Here is a 24,326-nt window from a genome sequence, read left to right as displayed (position 1 = left end):
AAATGCCACATTGCCCAAACCAACAGGCCGCCCACTCAATGAATTGCCTGATGAATGATCCCAGACATTGTGCATTCCCAATCAATAGACGCCAAAGTAATCTTCACAGCAAATTAAATGTTTTGTCGACGTACTGAGAGGAGGGCAGAGAATCTCTGCTCAAACAGTGCTGCCCTTACCAAAATATAATCGGCCCACCGATCCCTGGCCGAGTTCAGTGCCGCTTGTCTCAGCTTCATCACATGCTCATATCGAGAGTCGGACCAATGTTTGGGCCCCATTTCATCGAAATAGGATCTGAAACCCAACAGTGCAAAGGAAACATGGGACGTCAGTATCCAGCACAGCACCAGCGTCACGCCAAGACAAACAGCTGATCGATTTCTCCCCTCTTGTCCACTCCACCCTATTAGACAGACCAAATAGGAGCAGGGATCGGCCACTCAGCCCCTCGAGCCCTCTCGAGATGGTCAATCTCATTTTAACCTCACCTTCACATTCCTGCCGCCCCTTACTTATCAAGAATCTATCCACTGCTACCTTAAATATATTCAAAGGTGCAGCTTCCACCACCTTTTGAGGAACAGAGTTCCAAAGACTCACGATCCTCGGAGAGAAAAAACATTTTTCATCCCGGTCTTAAATGTGGATGCACCTTTATTTTCAAAGAGTGACCCCTAGTTGCCTCTTACTCTTCTAAATGGGCAGCATGGTAGCCAGTGGTGCACTGTTGCTTCACAGCGCCAGGGTCCTGGGTTCGATTCCCTGCTCGGGTCACTGTCTGTGCGGAGTCTGCACGTTCTCCCCGTGTCTGCGGGGGTTTTCTCCGGGTGCTCCGGTTTCCTCCCACTAGTCCCGAAAGATGTGGGCCGGGATTCGGCGGGGAATCCCCGGGCGCTGCCGGCTTCACCATTCTCCGGCGCCGGCGGGGTTCCCGTCGCGCTGGTCGGGGGCCATTGACAGCGGCCCCCCCCCCCCCCCCGGCGATTCTCCGGGCCCCGAAGGGCCGAGTTCCGTCGGTGTGGGTTACTCAGGTCCCACACGGCGGGACCTGGAAGGTGAATGTGCGGGGGCCATCCTGGAGGGGGGAGGATCCGACCCTGGTGGGGGAGGGGGATGGGGACGGTGGCTTGGCCCGCGATCGAGGCCTACCGATCAGCGGGCGGGCTGGATCCGTGGGGGTCTATTTTACTGCGTGCGTGCGAGGCCCCTGTAGGGCTCCGCCATATTGCCCAGGTGCCGGCACGGAGAAGGGAACCCCCGTGCATGCGCGGAAATACGCCGGCCTTTCGCGCATGCACGAACCCACGCAGGCCGTTCCACGCCGGCTGGAGCTGCGGGGACCACTGTGGCGCCAACCTAGCCCCCTAGGAACAGGAGCATTCCCCATTATCGGGGACCATTGACGCCGGAGTGGTTGGCATCGGTTTTCACGCTGGCGTGGGGACATAGCCCCATTATTGGAGAATCCCGCCCGTGCTGTTAGGTGAATTGGACATTCTGAATTCTCCCTCGGCGAAGTGTGGCAACTAGGGGCTTTTCACAGTAACTTCATTACAGTGTTAATTTAAGCCTACTTGTGACACTAAAGATTATTATAAACTCCAGCAGATACAAGCCTGGTCTGTCCGACCTTCCCTATTAAGGCAACCCGCCCATTTCTGGTATCAGTCCAGTAAACCTTCTCTAAACTGATTCCAACGCATTTACGGCCCTCTTTAAATAACGAGACCAATACTGCACACAATACTCCATATACGGTCTCCCTGGTGCCCTTATAACAGAAGCATAACCTCCCTACTCTTGTATTCAATTCCCCTCACAATGAAAGACACAATTCACTCCCACTCTGGCCACTGTCAACAGTTCCATTCAGAGCACCCCCGTCGCGGGGCCCATACACTGGAATCCCTCACCCAACACAATCACAGCAGAGGCAAGGGCTGCAGAGGCCCAACAAGAAGGCAACTCGAGATGGGAAGTAGAGCTGAGAGCGGGTGCAGCCTTGTCCACAATTTAAGGAAAAACAGGATAGCAGAGAGACAATGGCCCACCCAATTCTGTCATTTGTATCTCGCCCTGATTCGCCATGAGTTCAGCATGGAGCCTACACTGCTGCAATCTGGGGCCCCACACTCACTCATCCTCCAGCGGAGACAATATAGGGAAAGCCATCAATAACACAATGCATTTATACCACTCCTTCAATGTGGAAAAATGCCCCAACAAGACTGCTCTTTCACTGGACACTTTTTACCTTCCCCCTTACTTAAGGAGGTTATTGAATCGAATGCCTGACATGAAATCCAAATATTCACTGAGATCATAGTGCCCAACGTATAATAATAATCTTTATTGTCACAAGTAGGCTTACACTGAAGTTACTGTGAAAAGCCCTGAGTCGCCACATTCCGGCGCCTGTTCAGGTACACGGAGGGAGAATTCAGGATGTCCAAATTACTTGTGGGAGGAAACCGGAGAAAACCCACGCAGACACGGGAAACCCAACATGCAGACTCCGCACAGACAGTGACCCAAGCCGGGAATCGAACCTGAGACACTGGCGCTGTGCAGCAGCAGTGCTAACCACTGTGCTACCGTGCCGTCCAACGGGTTCATTCCAGTCATTTGAGTACCCACTCAAAGACTAGTAATAAAAGCAAATATTAGTGTCACTGTAACAGAACAGTGGCTGCCATGGAGAATGGGGACAGCTTGACACTGTATAAATGTGTAGAGTACCTGCTTCCTGATTGAGTTTGGGGGAATCTCTTCTCGCTGTTGCTATTCATTATTCAAGGAACTCATCTCAAACTGGCTCTCCGTGAGACATTTCAGGGCCGAATGGCTCTCGAACTGGCCAGCAGCTCTGTGTTCGCAGCCCGCCCATGCCTGATGATGGTGGGGCTGCTATTACCCTGAGAATGACCATGAAAAGGGACAGCCCAATACGAAAGGGATAACACGTCCTGGGCTGCCAGCCAGCAACGGTAACTCACTTTGGCTCATCCATGGGCCTCCACTCGACAGAATGGTAGAGTCCTTGTACGTTCACCAGCCACTCCCTCAGCACCGCTGTGGTATTATCCACATTGTGGTCTGTGGCTACCCTGCAGAAAGGAGAAGAGCACAAACGTAATGAACCTCAAATCACTGTGTACAGCAGAGTCTTCCCCGACCGTAGAACTGACCCTCTTGCCATTCATATGGTGCCTTTCACATCCGAAGGACATCGCATCCAAAGCGGCACGGACGATGTGTGACACTTTGTTTTATAATAAACACAAGAGGACAATTCATACACCATCATGTCCCATGAACAGCACTGGTAAACGAGCAGATCGTTTGTTTTGGTGCTGCAGGTTGAGTGAGGTTGTAGTTTCAATGTTCCCAAGGACACTAGGTACGTCTACCTTAAGTATGGCGACCAGAATTGTACACAATATTCCAAGTGAGGCCTAACTAAGGTCCTGTACAGCTGCCAATTTTTATATTCAATGTCCCGACCGATGAAGGCATGCCATATGCCGTCTTGACCACCTTATAGACATGCGTTGTCACTTTCAGTGATCGGTGGACATACACGCCCAGATCTCGCTGTCGGTCAGTACTCGCAAGAGTTCTACCATTTATTGTGTAATTCCTACATGCATCGGACCTTCCAAAGTGTATTACCTCACACTTGTCCGGATTAAACTCCACCTGCCATTTCTCTGCCCAAGTCTCCAACCAGTTTATATCCTGCTGTATCCTCTGACAATCCTCTGTGGGTAAATGAAGAGTTTTTAATCAAGAGCCAATTCCACGAAGGGAGAGAGGTGGGGCACATGATGCACTGGTCAATAGTAAACTGGGCCCAAACAACAGCCTCCTGCACAAAGATCCAGTGATATGGTTTGAAATGGCTTACATCGTTTGACTGAGACCCCTGTTAAACATTAAAATAAATCTAAAGGGTGACAAAAGTGCCACTGGGCCAGAATAGTGACCCTCTAGAGCGTTAAGGCCCTCACCGCCACCTGTGTTATTTGGAATAAGGCCTGGTGCGTTGGCGATGGTTGATTATTCCAACCCCGTACCAGTCTTTCAAATAAAGTTTTCCTGAGCAGGGAGAGGAAAAAGGAAAAAATGCCAACTTTGGAGACCAGGGGCAAGATTCTCCGACCCCCCGCCGGGTCGGAGAATCGCCAGGGGCTGGCGTGAATCCCGCCCCCGCCGGTTGCTGAATTCTCCGGCACCGGATATTCGGTGGGGGCGGGAATCACGCCACGCCAGTTGGCGCGATTCTCCGACCCGGATGGGCCGAAGTCCCGCTGCTAGAATGCCTGTCCCGCCGGCGTAGATTAAACCACCTACCTTACCGGCGGGACAAAGCGGCGCGGGCGGGCTCCGGGGTCCTGGGGGGGGGGGGGGGGGGGGGGGGAGGGGGGGGGGGGGCGCAGGGTGAGCTGGCCCCGGGGAGTGCCCCCACGGTGGCCTGGCCCACGATCGGGGCCCATCGATCCGCAGGCGGGCCTGTGCCGTGGGGGCACTCTTTTCCTTCCGCCTTCGCCACGCTCTCCACCATGGCGGAGGCGGAAGAGACTCCCTCCACAGCGCATGCGCGGGGATGCCGTGAGCGGCCGCTCACGGTCCCGCGCATGCGCCGCCCGGAGATGTCATTTCCGCGCCAACTGGCGGGGCACCAAAGGCCTTTTCCGCCAGCTGGCGGGGCGGAAATTAGTCCGGCACAGGCCTAGCACCTTATGGTTGGGGCTCGGCCCCCCAAGATGTGGAGGATTCCGCACCTTTGGGGCGGCGCGATGCCCGACTGATTTGCGCCGTTTTGGCCGCCGGTCGGCGGACATCACGCCGATACCGGAGAATTCCGCCCCCGAAATTTAAAAAAATGTTAAAAGCCCTTTCATCACGTGAGGCTAGTCTGCAGTTTCTACTTTCTAAAAATTTGGCTCTTAGTTTTCCGTGAGATTGGCTTTTGAGTTTCTTCCTGTGAATTTCCATTGCTGTCCTGTTATTTATTTGCCCTCTTATCCATTTCCAAGAAATAGTTTGTGTTTATTTTATCGATTTGCATTGTTCAATCAATGGTAATCTTACTAACCACCTCTGGCCCTAAAAAAAAAATAACTTTCCAAGTGTGGAATTGAATTCCTTCAGAAGAAAATTTAAATGTTGCAAATTTGTTCTTACATAAGAACTAGGAGCAGGAGTCGGCCATCTGGCCCCTCGAGCCTGCTCCACCATTCAATGAGATCATGCCTGATCTTTTGTGGGCTCAGCTCCACTTTCCGGCCTGAACACCATAACCCTTAATTCTTCAAAAAACTATCTATCTTTATCTTAAAAACATTTAATGAAGGAGCCTCTACTGCTTCACTGGGCAAGGAATTCCATAGATTCACAACCCTTTGGGTGAAGAAGTTTCTCCTAAATTCAGTCCTAAATCTACTTCTCTTTATTTTGAGGCTATGCCCCCTAGTTCTGCTTTCGCCCGCCAGTGGAAACAACCTGCCTGCATCTATCCTGTCTATTCCCTTCATAATCTTATATGTTTCTATAAGATCCCCCCTCATCCTTCTAAATTCCAACGAGTACAGTCCCAGTCTACTCAACCTCTCCTCGTAATCCAACCCCTTCAGCTCTGGGATTAACCTAGTGAATCTCCTCTGCACACCCTCCAGTGCCAGTACGTCCTTTCTCAAGTAAGGAGACCAAAACTGAACACAATACTCCAGGTGTGGCCTCACTAACACCTTATACAATTGCAGCAGAACCTCCCTAGTCTTAAACTCCATCCCTCTAGCAATGAAGGACAAAATTCCATTTGCCTTCTTAATTACCTGTTGCACCTGTCAACCAACTTTTTGCGACTCATGCACTAGCACACCCAGGTCTCTCTGCGCAGCAGCATGTTTTAATATTTTATCATTTAAATAATCCCTTTTGCTGTTATTCCTACCAAAATGGATAACCTCACATTTGTCAACATTGTATTCCATCTTCCAGACCCTAGCCCATTCACTTAGCCTATCCAAATCCCTCTGCAGACTTCCAGTATCCTCTGCACTTTTTGCTTTACCACTTATCTTTGGTCCCCAACTCCAAATCATCTATGTAAATTGTGAACAGTTGTGGGCCCAACACTGATCCCTGAGGGTCACCACTAGCTACTGATTGCCAACCAGAGAAACACCCATTAATCCCCACTCTTTGCTTTCTATTAATTAACCAATCCTCTATCCATGCTACTACTTTCCCCTTAATGCCATGCATCTTTATCTTATGCAGCAACCTTTTGTGTGGCACCTTGTCAAAGGCTTTCTGGAAATCCAGATATACCACATCCATTGGCTCCCCGTTATCTACCGCACTGTTAATGTCCTCAAAAAATTCCACTAAATTAGTTAGGCATGACCTGCCCTTTATGAACCCATGCTGCATCTGCCCAATGGGACAATTTCCATCCAGATGCCTCGCTACTTCTTCCTTGATGATAGATTCCAGCATCTTCCCTACTACCGAAGTTAAGCTCACTGGCCTATAATTACCCGCTTTCTTCCTACCTCCTTTTTTAAACAGTGGTGTCACGTTTGCTAATTTCCAATCCGCTGGGACCACCCCAGAGTCTAGTGAATTTTGGTAAATTATCACTAGTGCATTTGCAATTTCCCTAGCCATCTCTTTTAGCACTCTGGGATGCATTCCATCAGGTCCAGGAGACTTTAGCCCCATTAGCTTACCCATCACTACCTCCTTGGTGATAACAATCCTCTCAAGGTCCTCACCTGTCATAGCCTCATTTCCACCAGTCACTGGCATGTTATTTGTGTCTTCCACTGTGAAGACCGACCCAAAAAACCTGTTCAGTTCCTCAACCATTTCCTCATCTCCCATTATTAAATCTCCCCTCTCATCCTCTAAAGGACCAATATTTACCTTAGCCACTCTTTTTTGTTTTATGTATTTGTAGAAACTTTTACTATCTGTTTTTATATTCTGAGCAAGTTTACTCTCATAATCTATCTTACTCTTCTTTACAGCTTTTTTAGTAGCTTCCTGTTGCCCCCTAAAGATTTCCCAGTCCTCTAGTCTCCCACTGATCTTTGCTACTTTGTATGTTTTTTCCTTCAATTTGATACTCTCCCTTATTTCCTTAGATATCCACGGTCGATTTTCCCTCTTTCTTTCGGCCTTCCTTTTTGTTGGTATAAACCTTTGCTGAGCACTGTGAAAAATCACTTGGAAGGTTCTCCACTGTTCTTCAACTGTTTCACCATAAAGTCTTTGCTCCCAGTCTACCTTAGCTAGTTCTTCTCTCATCCCATTGTAATCTCCTTTGTTGAAGCACAAAACACTAGTGCTTGATTTGACCTTCTCACCCTCCATCTGTATTTTAAATTCCACCATATTGTGATCGCTCCTTCCGAGAGGATCCCTAACTATGAGATCCTGAATCAATCCTGTCTCATTACACAGGACCAGATCTAGGACCGCTTGTTCCCTTGTAGGTTCCATTACATACTGTTCTAGGAAACTATCGCGGATACATTCTATAAACTGCTCCTCAAGGCTGCCTTGACCGACCTGGTTAAACCAATCGACATGTAGATTAAAATCCCCCATGATAACTGATGTACCATTTCTACATGCATCAGTTATTTCTTTGTTTATTGCCTGCCCCACCATAATGTTACTATTTGGTGGCCTATAGATTACTCCTATATCAGTGACTTTTTCACCTTACTATTCCTGATTTCCACCCAAATGGATTCAACCTTATCCTCCATAGCACCGATGTCATCCCTTAATGTTGCCCGGATGTCATCCTTAAATAACAGAGCTACACCACCTCCCTTACCATCCACTCCTTCCGAAAAGTTTGATACCCTTGGATATTTAACTCCCAGTCGTGACCATCCTTTAATCATGTTTCAGTCATGGCCACTAAAGATAATCTTCTTTTAGAAATGGCAAGAGGCCATTGATTTACAAACCGACTGAATTCCTTCAAGAGACCCTTAACCTTGTGTGCGAGCAGTTCAGTTAACCCAAGGTTTTCATATTCGTAGATTTGGAACACAGCAGGTAGCCATTCGGCCCATCGAGCCTGTGCCAGTTCCTTGGTAGAACTCTCCAAATTGCGTTTCACACCCCCTGCTCTTGCCCCAGAGCCCTTCAAACTTTTTCGTCACACCTATTTTTCTGATTCCTTCTTGAAAGTTAAATGTTGAATCTGCTTCCATCGCACCATCAAGCAGCACATTCCAGATCACATCAGTTCCCTCTTACCTCTGAATCCTTTGATCCTTTGCCAGGTACCGTGAAGCTGTACCCTCTGATTACTGACTTTGTTACCAGTAGAAACATTCTACTTCCTTACTCTGTTAAAACTCTTCATGATTTTGCACACTTTCTGCTCTATCTTCTGTTAAATTCCTGTTTCTATAGTTGCCCCACTTAATTGAACTTCCTAGTTATTATACTCTTATGTTAAAAAAAATTTTTTTTTTAAAGAGTACCCAATTATTTTTTCTAACTAAGGGGCAATTTAGCGTGGCCAATCCATCTACTTTGCACTTCTTTGGGTTGTGGGGGTGTAACCCACACAAACATGGGGAGAATGTGCAAACTCCACACGGGCAGTGACCCTGGGACCTCGGCGCCGTGAGGCAGCAGTGCTAACCACTCTTATAATAATAATCTTTATTGTCACAAGTGGGCTTACATTAACACTGCAATGAAGTTACTGTGAAAATCCCCTAGTCGCCACATTCCGGCGCCTGTTCGGGTACACCGAGGGAGAATTCAGAATGTCCAATTCACCTAACAAGCACGTCTTTCGGGACTTTTGGGAGGAAACCGGAGCACCCGGAGGAAACCCAAGCAGACACGGGGAGAGCGTGCAGACTCTGCACAGACAAACCGGGAATCGAACCTGGGACTGGAAGCAACAGTGCTAACCACTATGCTACCATGAGAGTGGAGATTCCTGTCCACTGTGGGGTGAAGGCCCACGCTCAGCCTGTTCAGCCCACTCCGAATTTGCTATTAGAATCATGGAATATACAGTGCTGAAGGAGGCCATTCGGCCCATCGAATCTGCACCGGCTCTTGGAAAGAGGACCCTAACTTAAGGCCATGCCTCCACCCGATCCCCGTAACCCCACCTTACCTTTTGGACACTAAGGGGCAATTTAGTGCGGCCAATCCACCTAACCGGCACATCTTTGGACTGTGGGGGGAAAACCGGAGCACCGGGAGGAAACCCACGCAGACATGGGGAAGAGAACATGCAAACTCCACAGTCACCCGAGGCCGGAATTGAACACAGGACCCTGGAGCTGTGAGGCAGCTGTGCTAACCACTGTGCCACCCTGCCGCCCTATTGTTGTGAAGGGTGTGGGGAAGGGGGGGGGGGGGCAATCCCCATGCCCCTTAAAACACAGCTTATGATGTAGCTCCCAAATGTGATCTATCCCGTGTATTATATTGTGCAGTATAGCCCTTCTAGACTCAAACTCAATGGACTTGAATTCCACTGCTGTGGAAAAGGAGCATTTCCTTTCACTCGTTAGCTTCACCACATTGTCAGTGTTGTGTCTGCAGCTATTTCCTTCCTAAAGGTCCAATTCAGTTTTATTTATTGCATGTTCAAGGCACACATCTGTTTGCCTCATGTGCAAATCCTGCAGTGTTAAACATCGCTTGTGATGTGACCGTACAACAGTACATGTGCTCTGAATCCTTCTGTAAATCTTAAGCTGCCACCTCTGCATCTACAAATCTTGTTATATTAGATTTGTCAACAATTGCGTCGATTCGAAACAAGGCATGCAAGCCCTAATCTCTGTGGGGTTCACCCCATCGCTCCTCCCCTTATCCAAAACTCAACTCACTCTCGGACACTATTCTTTTTTCATTCCTTACATGATTCAAGGCTCTGCCCTGGACTAATGCCAGTTTTTGTTCAGCAAAGCCTTTCATGTGGAACTTTGCCAAAAACTTTCCAGGTGAACTACGATAGAGGAAGCCACACCAACTATTTTTCTCAAAGTGGCCTGCAAGAAGTCAAAGATGTTTGCCAGACATCATAAAGTCTCCTAAACCTTGTAAGACTTGTTCGTAACTGAGCTTTTAATGGCCTAGTAAATCATAATTACTAAACATCAATCTCTGGCCCAAGTGTGAAATAGCATGGCTTCAGAAGAAAAATTGAATGCTGCACATTTTTTTTAAAGTAATTTTTTTAAGCTTGTGTTTTCCTTTTCAATTTTTTCCATTAACATCCAGTGTATATTCCAATACTTATTTTGCTTTTGGTACCATGATTTGAGTCTAACTTGCATTTCCTGCTTTTCCATCTGTGAGAATTCTTCAGTCTGATTGGTTGGCCAGTCTTCCTCCTGTCTGCCTGTTCACAGATGCCACCGATTCCCCGTAGCGGGCACCAAATTAAAACCGATGTCAAAAAAGAGGAAGTGCATGCTTCCGTGCTTTCTAAAACCTTGAAGTAAGCTTCATTCAGGCGAGACCCATTCCTTTGACCCTTGCTGTAAAATACGGCCATCAGATTATTAGTTCACAGCCGCCGCCCCCCCCCCCCCCCCCCCCCCAAACACAATCTGCCCTCAGAATGAACCCTGTTATTTTACTTAGACTAAAAAAGCCTCAGGTTTGCAGTTCTGGTCACTATATTACAAAGGATAAGCATGGCACAGAATGATCGAAAACGAGAAGGAGGCCATTTGGCCCGTTGTCCATGCTGGTCAATAGAGAGCTACTTAGCCTCATCCCACCTCCCTCCACTAGGTCCGCAGACCTGTAGGTGCAGGTCAGAGCTCTTCAAGTAGACACTCAAGTACCATTTTAAATGTGGTGGGGGTTTCTGCTTCTACCACCCTTTGAAGCAGCAAGTTCCAGATCCCTAGAACCCTCATCTTCCCTTTACCTTAAATCTATGTCCCTTGGTTTTTTTGCTCTGTTTAAGGTAGTAGAGGCCATCCCTATTTACTCTATCTAAGCCCGTCAATTTTCTGCACCTCAATTAAGTCATCCCTCAGCCTCTCCTGGACCAATGGACGCAATGATAATAATAATAATAATCATTTTGTCACAAGTAGGCTTACATTAACACTTCCAATGAAGTTACTGTGAAAAGCCCCTAGTCGCCACATTCCGGCGCCTGTTCGGGTACACCGAGGGAGAATTCAGAATGTCCAATTCACCTAACAGCGCGTCTTTTGGGACTTGTGGGAGGAAACCGGAGCATCCGGAGGAAACCCACACAGACACAGGGAGGACGTGCAGACTCCGATCAGACAGTGACCCAAGCCGGGAATAGAACCCGGGACCCTGCCGCTGTGAAGCAACAGTGCTAACCACAGCCCATTCAACCGGTCGCCGCTGCTAAAATATTCAAGTCTTGGCAACACTCTCACTTGCATGTGCAAGTGTCCTCCACATGCACTCCAGTTGCAATCACATCTTTCCCGTACTGTCTCCTGAACTGTGTGCAGGGTTCAAAACTGTGGTCTTAAGTAGCGCTGCACACAGTTCTAGAATAGCCTCCCTCCGTCGTATTCAATACTTTGGTCAGTAACGAAAACCATTGCATCTCAATCCCCTTTCGTGGGGAAGGGGTCAGTCTTTATTTCAGGGGGGTTGCTGGGGAGAGAGATGGGGGGGGGGGGCGGGTAGGGGGAGTAGCTGGAGAGAGAGGTGAGTACTTATTGGGTGCGGGGAGGGCGACATGTGCTGAGTGCCCTCGAGCCTCAGGGCCTGCCAACTAAACAGCAGGTACAGCAAGAAACAGATTGTAGCCTTCAAACGTTTTCTGTAAGTCAGCCACCCCGCTGATAATGACTCTAATTATTCACTTATCATTTAATCGCCACCTCCAGGTCGACTCACAGTTAAGCCCAAGGGGATGACGAACTGGTAATTGAGCAACTGAACAGAAGTTAGTGCTCTTACGGCAACAGAAGATCTCAGTGACTTGCATTCCTCCCGGCATTGCTCACCAAATCCGATTTGATATTTAGTTTGCCAGCTCCCATATCGTCCATTCCTTCCCCGTCCCTGGGTCAAAATCCTGGAACTCCCTCCCTAACCACTGTGGGAGTACCTACACCACATGGACTGCATAAGACATAGGAGCAGAATTAGGCCACTCGGCCCATCGAGTCTGCTCCGCCATTCAAACATGGCTGCTATGTTTCTCATCCCCATTCTCCTGCCTTCTCCCCATAACCCCTGATCCCCTTATTAATCAAGAACCTACCTATCTCTGTCTTAAAGACACTCAGTGAATTGGCCTCCACAGCCTTCTGCGCCAAAGAGTTCCACAGATTCACCACCCTCTGGCTGAAGAAATTCATCCTCATCTCAGTTTTGAAGGATCGTCCCTTCAGTCTGAGATCGTGTCCTCTGGGCCTGATACGAAACAGTCCAGAGTGAACCAAAGACGGTATTAATGCTCGTGTATCCAAGGGGCGGACTTGCACTACAACTAGGCAAGTGTCAGTGCAAGTTATGTTTCAGGTAATAATAATCGCTTATTGTCACAAGTCGGCTTCAATGAAGTTACTGCGAAAAGCCCCTAGTTGCCACATTCCAGCGCCTGTTCGGGGAGGCTGGTAGGGGGATTGAACCCACGCTGCTGTCATTGTTCTGCATTACAAGCCAGCTATTTAGCCCACTGTGCTAAACCTGCCCCCACGGTTGGATCTTAACTCCGGATTTATACTGCCTAACCTTAGTGCCGAAGGAGGCTTACAACATAAAGGCACACAGGGGCCGGGATCTTCTGACCCTGTTGTGGTGGCACATGCGGCGGGGGATTCGGCAGCCTGGAACCCCCCTCCCGAGAATGACGCCTGAAGTGAGATCCGGTTGGGAATCACCGAATATGGGAAGCGGTATGTAAGGGACAAAAGGGTCTTCCGTCACGGTGCACTCTCACATTCGCCGAACTTCAACGTGCTTGGGGTGGATGTTACCCCGCAACTGGATCCAGAACGACGAGTCCCTCCTTCAAAATAAGTGGTCGCCCCTTTAAGACAGAGTCGAGGAGGATTTCTATCTCTCAGAGGGTCGCGAGTCTTTGGAACTCTCGTCCTCAAAAGACACTGCAAGCAGAGTCTTGGAATATTTTTAAGCAGAGGTGGGTAGATTCTTTTTTTCCCATTCATTCAAGAGATGCGGGCGTCGCTGGCTGGCTGGGCCAGTGTTTATTGCCCATCACGAGAGCATTTAAGAGTCAACCACATCTTAATTAACAAAGGGGGGGTGGGCAGGAACGTGGGGCTGAGATCGCAATCAGATCAGGCACGATCTTATTGAATGGCGGAGCAGGCTCGAGGGGCCGAGTGGCCTAGGATTAATATGCTGCATTTATATAGTGCCTTCATTCCTGGCTGGCGCAAAACTAAAAGGGGAAAGGTGCCCAAACCATGACTTACAAGGGAAATTAGAGGTAGGATTAAATCCAGGGAAGAGGCATACAAATTGGTCACGGAAACTGTGCACCTGAGGATTGCGAGCAGTTTGAGAATTCAGAAAAGGAGGACAAAGGCATTGATTAAAAGGGAAAAATAGAGTGTGAGAGTTACCATGAGGGGTACATAAAAACTGACTGTAAAAGCTTCCAAAGGTATGTGAAGAGAAAAAGATTGGTGAAGACAAATGTAGGTCCTGTACAGAAAGGAACAGGGGAATTTATAATGGGGGGGCAAAGAAATGACTGAGCAACTAAATACATACTCTGGTTCTGGCTTCACAAAGGAGGACACAAATAATGTACTAGAATTGTTGGGGAATGCAGGGTTTAGGAAGAGAGCGGAACTGAAGGAATTCGGTATTAGTAGGGAAATGGTGTTAGGGAAATTGACGGGATTGAAGGCCGATAAATCCCCCAGGGCCTGTTAATCTACATCCCAGAGTACTTAAGGAAATGGCCCTCGAAATAGTGGATGCATTGGTGGTCATCTTCTCGGAGTCTATAGACTCTGGAACAGATTGACTATAACCACACTATTTAAAAAGGGAGGTAGAGAGAAAACAGGGAATTATAGATGAGTCAGCCTGATGTCAGTAATGGAGAACATGCCAGAGTCCATCATAAACAATTTAATAGCAGAGCACTTAGAAAATAGCTGCAGATTTGGACAGAGTCAGCAAGGATTTAAGAAAGGGAAATCGTGTTTGATAAATCTACTGGAATTCTTCAAGGGCGTGACTAGTAGATTTGACGAGGGGGAACCAGTGGATGTGGTTGATTTGGACGTTCAGAAGGTTTTCGACAAAGTCCCACACGAGAGATTAGGTCGGAGAAGCAGCCAATAGACCTGACAACACCCGGTCCTTAGAACCGACGTGCTTGTGAACACAGCACCTAACCCTGGAGCAAAGGCAATCAGCTGCTGCAAGTCAAGAGGCCCAGGCCCAATTATGGGGGAGGTGTGTACATTGACCATAGTCCTGGTACAGAGCTAGCACTATCCCTCCCAATGCCTGGCCCGCATCACACCACACGACGGACAAAGACACCTTTAATGCAGGCCTGAGCGCAAACCAACTCCCCCGATACCCGATAGATTCCTTTGCTGAGCGCAGAAATATGCAGAGTTCTAGCAGATCCGAACCATGACGGAAAGAACAGTTTCAATTCTGTTGCCGTCAGTGAGGCATTTTCAAACGGATTCCTGAGCTCGATTAACAGGACAAGGAGGCAGGAGCCATGTTGCTCATCGCTGCACCATCACTCTCCGACCCGCTGTCTGCCGTTCAGGGTTGGAGGGGAGGGGTATTAGAGAACTGGGGAAGGGACTCTTGGTGGATCTGTATTACACTGTACTGCTATTGGGAATTTAACACCATGTGGGTCCAGCAACATGTGGGTAGCTCAGTGACTCTCGCCTCAGAGCCAGAAGATCGTGGGTTCACGTGCAGGCTCAGTCAGCGGTCAGGAAGACAAATGCAATGTTTGCATTCATGTCGAGAGGGCTAGAATACAAGAGCAGGGATGTACTTCGGAGGCTGTATAAGGCTCTGGTCAGACCCCATTTGGAGTATTGTGGGCAGTTTTGGGCCCCGTATCTAAGGAAGGATGTGCTGGCCCTGGAAAGGGTCCAGAGGAGGTTCACAAGAATGATCCCTGGAATGAAGAGCTTGTCGTATGAGGAACGATTGAGGATTCTGGGTCTGTACTCGTTGGGAGTTCAGAAGGATGGGGGGGGGGATCTTATTGAAACTTACAGGATACTGCGAGGCCTGGATAGAGTGGATGTGGAGAGGATGTTTCCACTTGTAGGAAAAACTAGAACCAGAGGACACCATCTCAGACTAAAGGGACGATCCTTTAAAAGCGAGATGAGGAGGAATTTCTTCAGCCAGAGGGTGGATCTGTGGAACTCTTTGCTGCAGAAGGCTGTGGAGGCCAAATCAAAGAACAAAGAACAAAGAAAAGTACAGCACAGGAACAGGCCCTTCGGCCCTCCAAGTCTGTGCCGACCATGCTGCCCGTCTAAACTAAAATCTTCTACTCTTCCTGGGTCCGTATCCCTCTATTCCCATCCTATTCATGTATTTGTCAAGGTGCCCCTTAAACGTCACTATCGTCCCTGCTTCCACCACCTCCTCCGACAGCGAGTTCCAGGCACCCACTACCCTCTGTGTAAAAAAACTTGCCTCGTACATCTCCTCTAAACCTTGCCCCTCGCACCTTAAACCTATGCCCCCTAGTAATTGACCCCTCTACCCTGGGGAAAAGCCTCTGACTAGCCACTCTGTCTGTGCCCCATATAATTTTGTAGACCTCTATCAGGTCGCCCCTCAACCTCCGACGTTCCAGTGAGAACAAACCGAGTTTATTCAACCTCTCACTGAATGTCTTTAAGACAGAGATAGATAGGTTGTTGATCAATAAGGGGATCAGGGGTTATGAGGAGAAGGCAGTAGAACGGGAATGAGAAAAATATCAGCCGTGATTGAATGGTGGAGCAGACTCGATGGGCCGAGGTGGCCTAATTCTGCTCCTATGTCTTATTCCCGAGACATCAGCACGTGATCCAGCCCAGTGTGGGGGTGGGGGGAGGAAGGAGAGAGCGAGAGAGAGAGAGAGCGAGAGAGAGAGCGGTCAGTCACCACATAAAGGTACAACCTCTCCAGCTGTTTGGATTTCTGGAACCTGAGGAGCTTGTGGTCACCATCGCTTCAAACAAGTCCAACAAGGCAGAAGTAAGAAGTACATGCTCCCAACTCTACTTCAGCAAAGACCGCCTTCATGCTCAGCAGAAGACCGGAGTTGTGTGAATGCAACGTTAAGTCCAGAAGCCACACCACCTTCCTGAACAAGGAGGCCACAGTAAACATAATGGACGCCAACACTGGAAGAGGCCAGGTGTGTGCCAGGAAAACTTTTCAACGGTTTTCCGATCCCTCGCCCTTCCCGATCACCTCCCAAATCGCCGTGCCCTTCAATTCTGCCTCTTGTCCATCCCTGGTTACTTTGCGCCACCGGTGACTGCCGCTCTGTGCTTCCAGCTGCCAGGAAGCACGACCTCGGGAATTCCTTCCCACAACTCTCCTCCGTCTAAGATAATTCTTTAAAACCTTCCTCAATGGTTGGGTCCTCGTTTTGGCATTTTGACTCTGTGTACACGATAAAAAGCACTTTGTTTTCTCCCAGTCAGGCTCCCGGGGACCAGAGTTAGTGGCTTTCGGAGGCCAAGGTTGACCCGTTAATGAACTCCCCTTGGCCAGGCGGCCAAGGGGAAAATGCGGCTCTCGCTCCCCAACCCTGACTGGTGGCTGTAACTGTTGGATCTGACAATCTGCAACACTGGTGTGCAGCTTCTCTTCCATTCACGTTCGTTGAGAAGAGGAGTGAATTGCAGGCGAGCAAATGCTACGATTCCACCAGGGACCCACGGTAATGCAAGCAAGATTTGCATTTGTATAGCAACTTCCACCACCGTGGGACATTCCGAAGCACGTTTTAGCCAAAGCTAGTACTTGAAGCTAGTACTTGTCAAGTTAGTACTTGAAGCGCACAGTCACTGCTGTCAGCCTAGCAAGATCCCACGAATAACAACCCAGCGTTAACCAGATAACCCGCTTCAGTGAAGTTGGTTGAAGGATAAATATTGGCCAGGGGATGGGGGGGAAGAGAGAGAGAGAGAGAGAGAGGGAGGAAGAAGAGTCCAATCGGGGCTTGAAACATTAACCCTCCTTTCTCCCTCCACAGCTGCTGTCAGACCAGCTCAGCTTTTCCCGGCACTTACGCCGACCTACCTGAGCCAAGGCTGGGCTGACAACGCAGAGGGTGATCTAGGTGGGCGAAGTAATGAGTGGTGTAGATAAGCCGATTCAGGAATTTCGCTTTGCAGTCCGTTTGAGAGGCCCAGGCACTCTCAGCCCCGTTTGCCAACACAGCAGTGACACAAGGAACTATTTATAGAGGCAAGCCAGAAAGAGAGAAATAAAGAAACCTTCTTTTAGCAGCAAGCTGGGATTTAGCAAGTGCCTCAGGTCAGTTAATCGTCACTGTGCATGTCTAACCACCCTGCCAGCAAGGCAAAATATTATTTTCCAAATTTTGAAACGCTTCCCTTTAAAGGAAATTTAGGGCGCGATCGACCTACCGCGTCGCACTCGAACGGGGCGTAGAGGTCAGGAGCCCGCCCGCAATGGGCGTGACCAAGCTGCGCTCGCCTAAGTAGGCCTTAAACCTACTAAGGCCGACTCACCCGGCGTCTACCGGCCTCCCAGCATCTAACGACCTCCCCAGGGAGTCCGCTGCCGGGTGCCCTTCAGTACTGGTGCAGACAGACTTGGACGCCATCGGAGGCCCCTGGGATGGGGCAGGCTGGCCCCCTGGCCCTCCCCCTGGAATGTGGGCACCTTGGCAAAGCCAAGCCGGCAGGAGCACCGCCAGGGTGTCAGGGCGGCATTGCCAAAGGTCAGGATCCGAGGGGGGCCGTGCCCATGAAGGAGGGTGGATGGGGGGAGTGCAGGGCAGAAGTAGGGGCCTCTGGGAGGATTGGAGGGTGGTGATGGGTAGGGGGTCCCGGAAAAGGGGGGGGGGGCCTGCAGGGACCACATAGCAGGGTATCCTCACGGTTGGTGGGGGTTACATTGCCCATGTGTGTGTGGGGGGAGGGGGGGAGGGGGGATTAGAGCGCACTTTCAAAATGGCGGGCCAATCTCAAGAGGAGACGATCTGGAGTTCAGCTCTACAGTGATGAAGATAACTCGAAGTGTGGGCTAACCCTGTGGGAAACACCCCAAGGCAGAGCCCACAAAATGTGGTTCGATAGCACCGAGGAACTCACCGGCTCCCAGCAAAACCCGCCACAAATGACACGTCAAAGCTTTTCTGTTAGATCACATCCCTAGACTGAGCGGGGAACTGAAAACTAATATTCCTTAAATGAACGAGGCCTCTAACTCCCCGGTCAAACAAAAGAGCAAGGCCCCAACATTTTTTACGATTCTTATTATGTGGCAATGCCAGATTTATTGCCGGTCCCCTGGCTGCTCTCACAATCTAGAAGTCAAGGGTAGCCGTCCACACAGGTGGTACCTGGAGTCACATAGAGGCCAGACCAGGTCGGGAAGTATGGCAGCAAAATAAAAAATAAATATCTGAAAGGCTTACATTTACATGGCCATAGTACATCCCAAAGCTTGTTGCAGCCGACACAGTCTTTTAAAAGTGCAATCACCAACGAGCAACCAATTTGCACACAGGAAGGTTTCTAAAACAACTGGATAGATTCTGTCGGTCGACTTCCAACAGTTTGACATGTTCTCCGAAGAACAGGACCTCCGAAGGTGCAGCATAGGATCCATAGAATCCTCACAGTGCAGGAGGAGGCCATTCAGCCCGTCAGGCCTGCACCTACCCTTCCGAAACAGCACAGCACCTTGCCTCGGCACACTCCGCTGCCGTATCCCTGTAACCCCATCTGACCTATACATCTTTGGGCACTAAGAGGCAATTAATCATGGCCAACCGGCCTAACCTGCCCCACACCACGGGTCGCAAGTTCGAGACTTCCGTGCGACAGAGAAAGCACCTTCCTTCCAATGAAGCACAGCACCGCAGAGAGGCAGCCACACCAACCTCAAGCTGGAAGGATTGGCATTGGGCAGATGGCCATGTCCCACCATGCCCCATCAGCCTTCGCCCAGGCAACACGCCGGCACTTGGGCCCCGCCTTCGTTGCTGGCCATAGAACAGGCAGTGCTGAAAGGGGCCATTCGGCCCATCGAGTCTGCACCGACCCACTTAAGCCCTCACTTCCACCCTATCCCCGTAACCCAATACCCCTCTTAACCTTCTTAGACACTAAGGGGCAATTTATCATGGCCATTCCACCTAACCTGCACATCTTTGGACTGTGGAGGAAACCGGAGCACCCGGAGGAAACCCACGCAGACATGGGGAGAACGTGCAGACTCCGCACAGACAGTGAACCAACGGGGAATCGAACCCGGGACCCTGAAGCTGTGAAGCAACAGTGCTATCCATTTGTGCTACCGTTTCTGCCCTTTCGCCGTACACAACCCAGCAGAAGGCAACTGGGGCAAGATTGGAACCTGGCCACTGACCTAAAGCCACCTTGGTCAGACCACATCAGGAGTACTGTGTGCCGTTTTGGTCGCCTGGCCTAAGGAACAGTACAGCACAGAACAGGCCCTTCGGCTGTCCACCTGTTGTGCCGAGCATTGTCCGAAACCAAGGTCAAGATACCCCATGGCCTGGAGGGGATGCACTGAGCGTTCACCAGACTAACTCCTGGGATGGCAGGATTGCCGTCGGAGGACAAATTGGGTCGACTAGGCCTGTATATATATATATATAGATATAGAGGGGCTGGTTTAGCTCAGTGGGCTAGACAGCTGGTTTGTGATGCAGAACAAGGCCAGCAGCGCGGGTTCAATTCCCATACCAGCCTCCCCGAACAGGCGCCGCAGTGTGGCGACTAGGGGATTGTCACAGTAACTTCATTGCAGTGTTAATGTAAAACTACTTGTGACAGTAAAAGGTTATTTATATTCAGTAGAGTTTTGAAGAATGAGAGGAAATCTAATTGAAACAGAAAATTCTGGCAGGTGTGGCCAGGCTGGATGCAGAGATGTTTATTCCTCTGGCAGGGACGGGACGGGACGGGGTCGGGGGTGTTGGTCCTAGAACAAGAGGTTCACAGTCTCAAGACATGGGTTTGGCCATTAGGAACTGAGATGAGGAGAAATGTCTTCGTTCAGTGGGCGGTGAAACTCTGGAATTCTCTACCGCAGAAGGGCAAGTCATTGGGTATGTGTTTTTAAAATAAATTTAGAATACCCAATTATTTATTTTTTCCAATTAAGGGGCAATTTTAGCACGGCACATCTTTGGGTTGTGGGGATGAGACCCACGCAGACACGGGGGGAATGTGCTAACTCCACACGGACAGTGACCCGGGGCCGGGATCGAACCCGGGTCGTCGGCGCCGTGAGGCAGCCCTGCTCACCACTACGCTGCCCTGTCACTGGATAACTTTAAGGAGGAAGTAGATAAGATTTCTAGACACATTATGGAGAGCACGGGAGCCTAGCGTTGAGACAGAGAATTAGCCACAATCACACTTGAACAGTGGAACAGGCTCGATGGGCCGAATGCTCCGATTTTCCAGGTGCCTGAGAGGCTATTTGCCAAAGCATCACAATCACCAATTGCATTAGCCCCGGTCTTAAAACTGCCAAACAAAGACCTGTTAGCTTACCGTTCCAGCTTTAAACAACCCTCCTTCCAGCCCGTTTCCCCCACCCCCACACTTCTTAACCGCTGTCAATTTCAACTCTTCCCCGGCGTATAAAGCTCTGGGTGCCGTTCTTCCGAGTGACAACGACATCACAAACAAGTGGCTGCGTATCGGTTTGTTGTCCATGTTCGGCCGGTCCTGGCACCCAATGAGTTAATGGCATTCGGCAGAAGTAAATTCGACAGCGCCATTTCGGATCAGGTGTCACTCTTCCAAATCTAATCTCCGCGAGGGAGAGATTCCACCTAAACCGGGGGCCCCCGTTGATTTCACAAGCCATGGTGCGGCTCGAACCTGTCTGAACACGTGAGCGACTGTTACTGTAACTCAGTGCCAAACTAATTCAAGGCCATTGCTAACTTGGGACTTCTTTCTGAATTAAAAAAAGCTTGTGCAGCCAGGACCAAAGTCATTTTGACTGCAACCCCCTTTGAGCTTCTGACAAGTTGTCTACAAGCCTTGCCTTACGGGAGAAGCTCCCAGTCCCTTTATTCGATCTTCTGTACTCTGGGCTCCCTTTGAAGTGGAATGCAGCAGGCAGGCGAGAGAGAGAGAGAGCAGAAAAACACAGGCGATTGAAAAATATGGCTTTTTCCACGCAACACATCCCCTCGCTCCCAGACTTGTTTGCCCTCACATGCGCCGAGTCACTTGGTATAGTACATCAGATTTGGAATGACAATCGCAATTGCCGGCAGCTCCCTGGCCTGCAAGCCACAAGGCTGTGGGTTCAAGTAGCAGCTTTTGATATCTCCATGGTGACCCGGGCCAATATTTATCCCTCAGCCAGCATCACCAAAATTGAGAACCTGGCCAGTCTCACTTTTTAAAAATAAATTTAAGAGTGCCCAATTCATTTTTTCCAATTCAGGGGCAATTTAGCGCGGCCAATCCACCTCCCCTGCACATCTTTGGGTTGTGGGGGCGAAACCCACGCAAACACGGGAAGAACGTGCAAACTCCACATGGACAGTGACCCAGAGCCGGGATCGAACCTGGGACCTCGGCGCCGTGAGGCAGCAGTGCTAACCACTGCGCCACCGTGCTGCCCTTGGCCATTCTCCCTTGTATTTTTTTTGTGCGTAGAACCTTCCGGCGTGTTTCATGGCTGCCAAGTTTCCTACAATACAACAGTCAACGCACTTCGACAAATGTTAAATGGCTGTGAAGTGTTATGGGATGCCTAGTGAAAGGTGCGCCATAAACCTCTTTCCATTTCACATACAGTACAGTCCCAACTATTAACACTGCGCCATGTCACACACAGCAAACACCTGGATCAGGCAATTGGCACCGGGAGTCTGGAACTTCTGCAACAGCCGCCGGCATTTATATAGCGTCTTTCCTGTAGTTTTTTTTTTAAATTTAGAGTACCCGATTCATTTTATTTTCCAATTAAGGGGCACTTTAGCATGGCCACTCCACCTACCCTGCACATTGTTTTGGGTTGTGGGGGCGAGACCCACGCAGACACGGGGAGAATGTGCAAACTCCACACGGACAGTGGCCCGGGGCCGGGATTGAACCCGGGTCCTCGGCGCCGTGAGGCAGCGGTGCTAACCACCGTGTCGCCCCGCCGCCCACATCTTTCCCGTAAACGTCCCGAGGCACATCAGGGAGGCACAGTCCGAGAACTTCTGAGGCCGAGCCATGCGAGGGCATGTTCGGCCAACGTGACAAAAAGCATGCTCAAAGAAACGTACTGTAAGCTGCACCTCAGCAAAGGTGAGGAGCGAGGTGCAGAGGTATAGGGAGGGAATTCCAGAGCTCAGAGAGCCCGTTTCGTAAAAAAAAAAAAGGGCTGCCACCGGTGGGGTGATTAAAATCTGAAGTGTACAGGAGTGGAAGAGTGCAGACACGGACCTACGAGGAGCAGGAGGGGCCTGAAGAAATTCCTTCTCATCTCAGTCTTAAAGGATCGTCCCCTCAGGCTGAGGCCGTACCCTCTGGTTCTAGTTTCTCCTATAAGTGGAAACATCCTCTCCATGTCCACTCTACCCAGGCCTCGCAGTATTCTGCAAGTAAGATGCTCCTTAAAACCTCTCTCGTTGGTCATGCTCGCTGGTCATGACTGCTAATATTCCCATACCCAGCTCAGCCTTGTTTGACTCCTGTTGGAGCCTTGTGGTTTCACGACATTGAAGACACTACATAAGTACAATTGATCGCACCGAGTTTTAACAACAATCTGGAAGCTTCCATGGCTCCAGCCCACAAATAAACAGATTTACACAACTCAATTGCACCAGTGGGACGATGAAGCAACGAACCAATTATTCTCGGCACAACAAGGAATGTAGGGGATTCACATAGACTTCATTTAGCTGCCCAGCTAATGCCACATGATTTAACTATCAGTTTAAGATGCTTTATTATCCCAATTAGTTCCTGAAGCGCAACATCTAATTGTGGGAAGTCGCAATACTACAGAAGCATTGCAAAAGCAATGCTAGGCAACCGAAGCTGCCAAAGAAATACAGGCAGATGATAAAGATTTAACAGTCTTTAGCACACAGTCACAGACAAATACAGTGCAGAAAAGGCCCTTCGGCCTATCAAGTCAGTACCGCCCGCCGCATGAAAAACACCTGACCCGCCTACCTAATCCACATTTGCCAACATTTGGCCCAGAGCCTTGAATGTTATGACATGCCCAATACTCATCCAGGTACCTTTAAAAGGATGTGAGGCAACCCGCCTCTACCCCCCTCCCAGGCCGTGCGTTCCAGACCCTCACCGTCTGGGTAAAAAGGCTTTTCCTCAAATCCCCCGCCCCTCACCTTGAGCTTGTGGCCCCCTCGTAACTGATCCTCCAACTAAGGGGAACAGCTGCTCCCTGCCCACGCCCCTCATAATCTTGTCCACCTCGATCAAGTCGCCCCCCCTCATTCTTCTCTGCTCCAGCGAAAACAACCCAAGCCTATCCAACCTCGCGTCATTACTTGAATGTTCCATCCCAGGCAACATCCGGGTGAATCTCCTCTGCACCCCCTCCAGTGCAATCACATCCTTCCTGTAATGTGGCGACCAGAAACGCACACAGTGCTCCAGCTGTGACCTCACCAAGGTTCGATACAACTCCAACATGACCTCCCTGCTTGTGTAATCTGTGCCTCGATTGATAAAGAAGTGTCCCATCTGTCTTTTTCACCACCCTATTAACCAGCCCTTCTGCCTTCAGAGGTCTATGGACAAACACGCCAAGGTCCCTTTGTTCCTCGGAACTTCCCAGTGTCAGGCCATTCATTGAATATTTCTTTGTCAAATTATTCCTTCCAAAATGTAACACCTCACACTTTTCAGGGTTAAATTCCATCATCCACTTCTCTGCCCATTTGACCATCGCGTCTGTATCTTCCTGTAACCCACCTTTTGCTTTACCAGTCTAGGTGGGTTAGCTCTGCAAATCTCCTTCAGTGCGCTGACAGGTGGCACAGTGGTTAGCACTGTGCCTTCACAGCTCCAGGGTCCCAGGTTCGATTCTGGCTTGGGTCACTGTCTGTGTGGAGTCTGCAC

At 49.6% G+C, this 24,326-nt stretch overlaps 1 protein-coding gene across 1 annotated transcript in view; it reads right to left on the bottom strand.

Annotated features, from left to right (window-relative positions):
- colgalt1a (collagen beta(1-O)galactosyltransferase 1a) overlaps positions 1-24,326 on the bottom strand; it is a 61,062-nt gene that overhangs the window by 29,246 nt on the left and 7,490 nt on the right. The window contains 2 exon segments of the mRNA XM_072491203.1: positions 180-297; positions 3,000-3,110. Of these exon segments, the coding sequence (XP_072347304.1) occupies positions 180-297; positions 3,000-3,110 (229 nt within the window).

Source organism: Scyliorhinus torazame, chromosome 27, assembly GCF_047496885.1.
Source record: "Scyliorhinus torazame isolate Kashiwa2021f chromosome 27, sScyTor2.1, whole genome shotgun sequence".
Classification (NCBI taxonomy): domain Eukaryota; kingdom Metazoa; phylum Chordata; class Chondrichthyes; order Carcharhiniformes; family Scyliorhinidae; genus Scyliorhinus; species Scyliorhinus torazame.
Note: the sequence above shows the minus strand (reverse complement) of the source record. Positions and strands in the feature narration are given on the sequence as shown.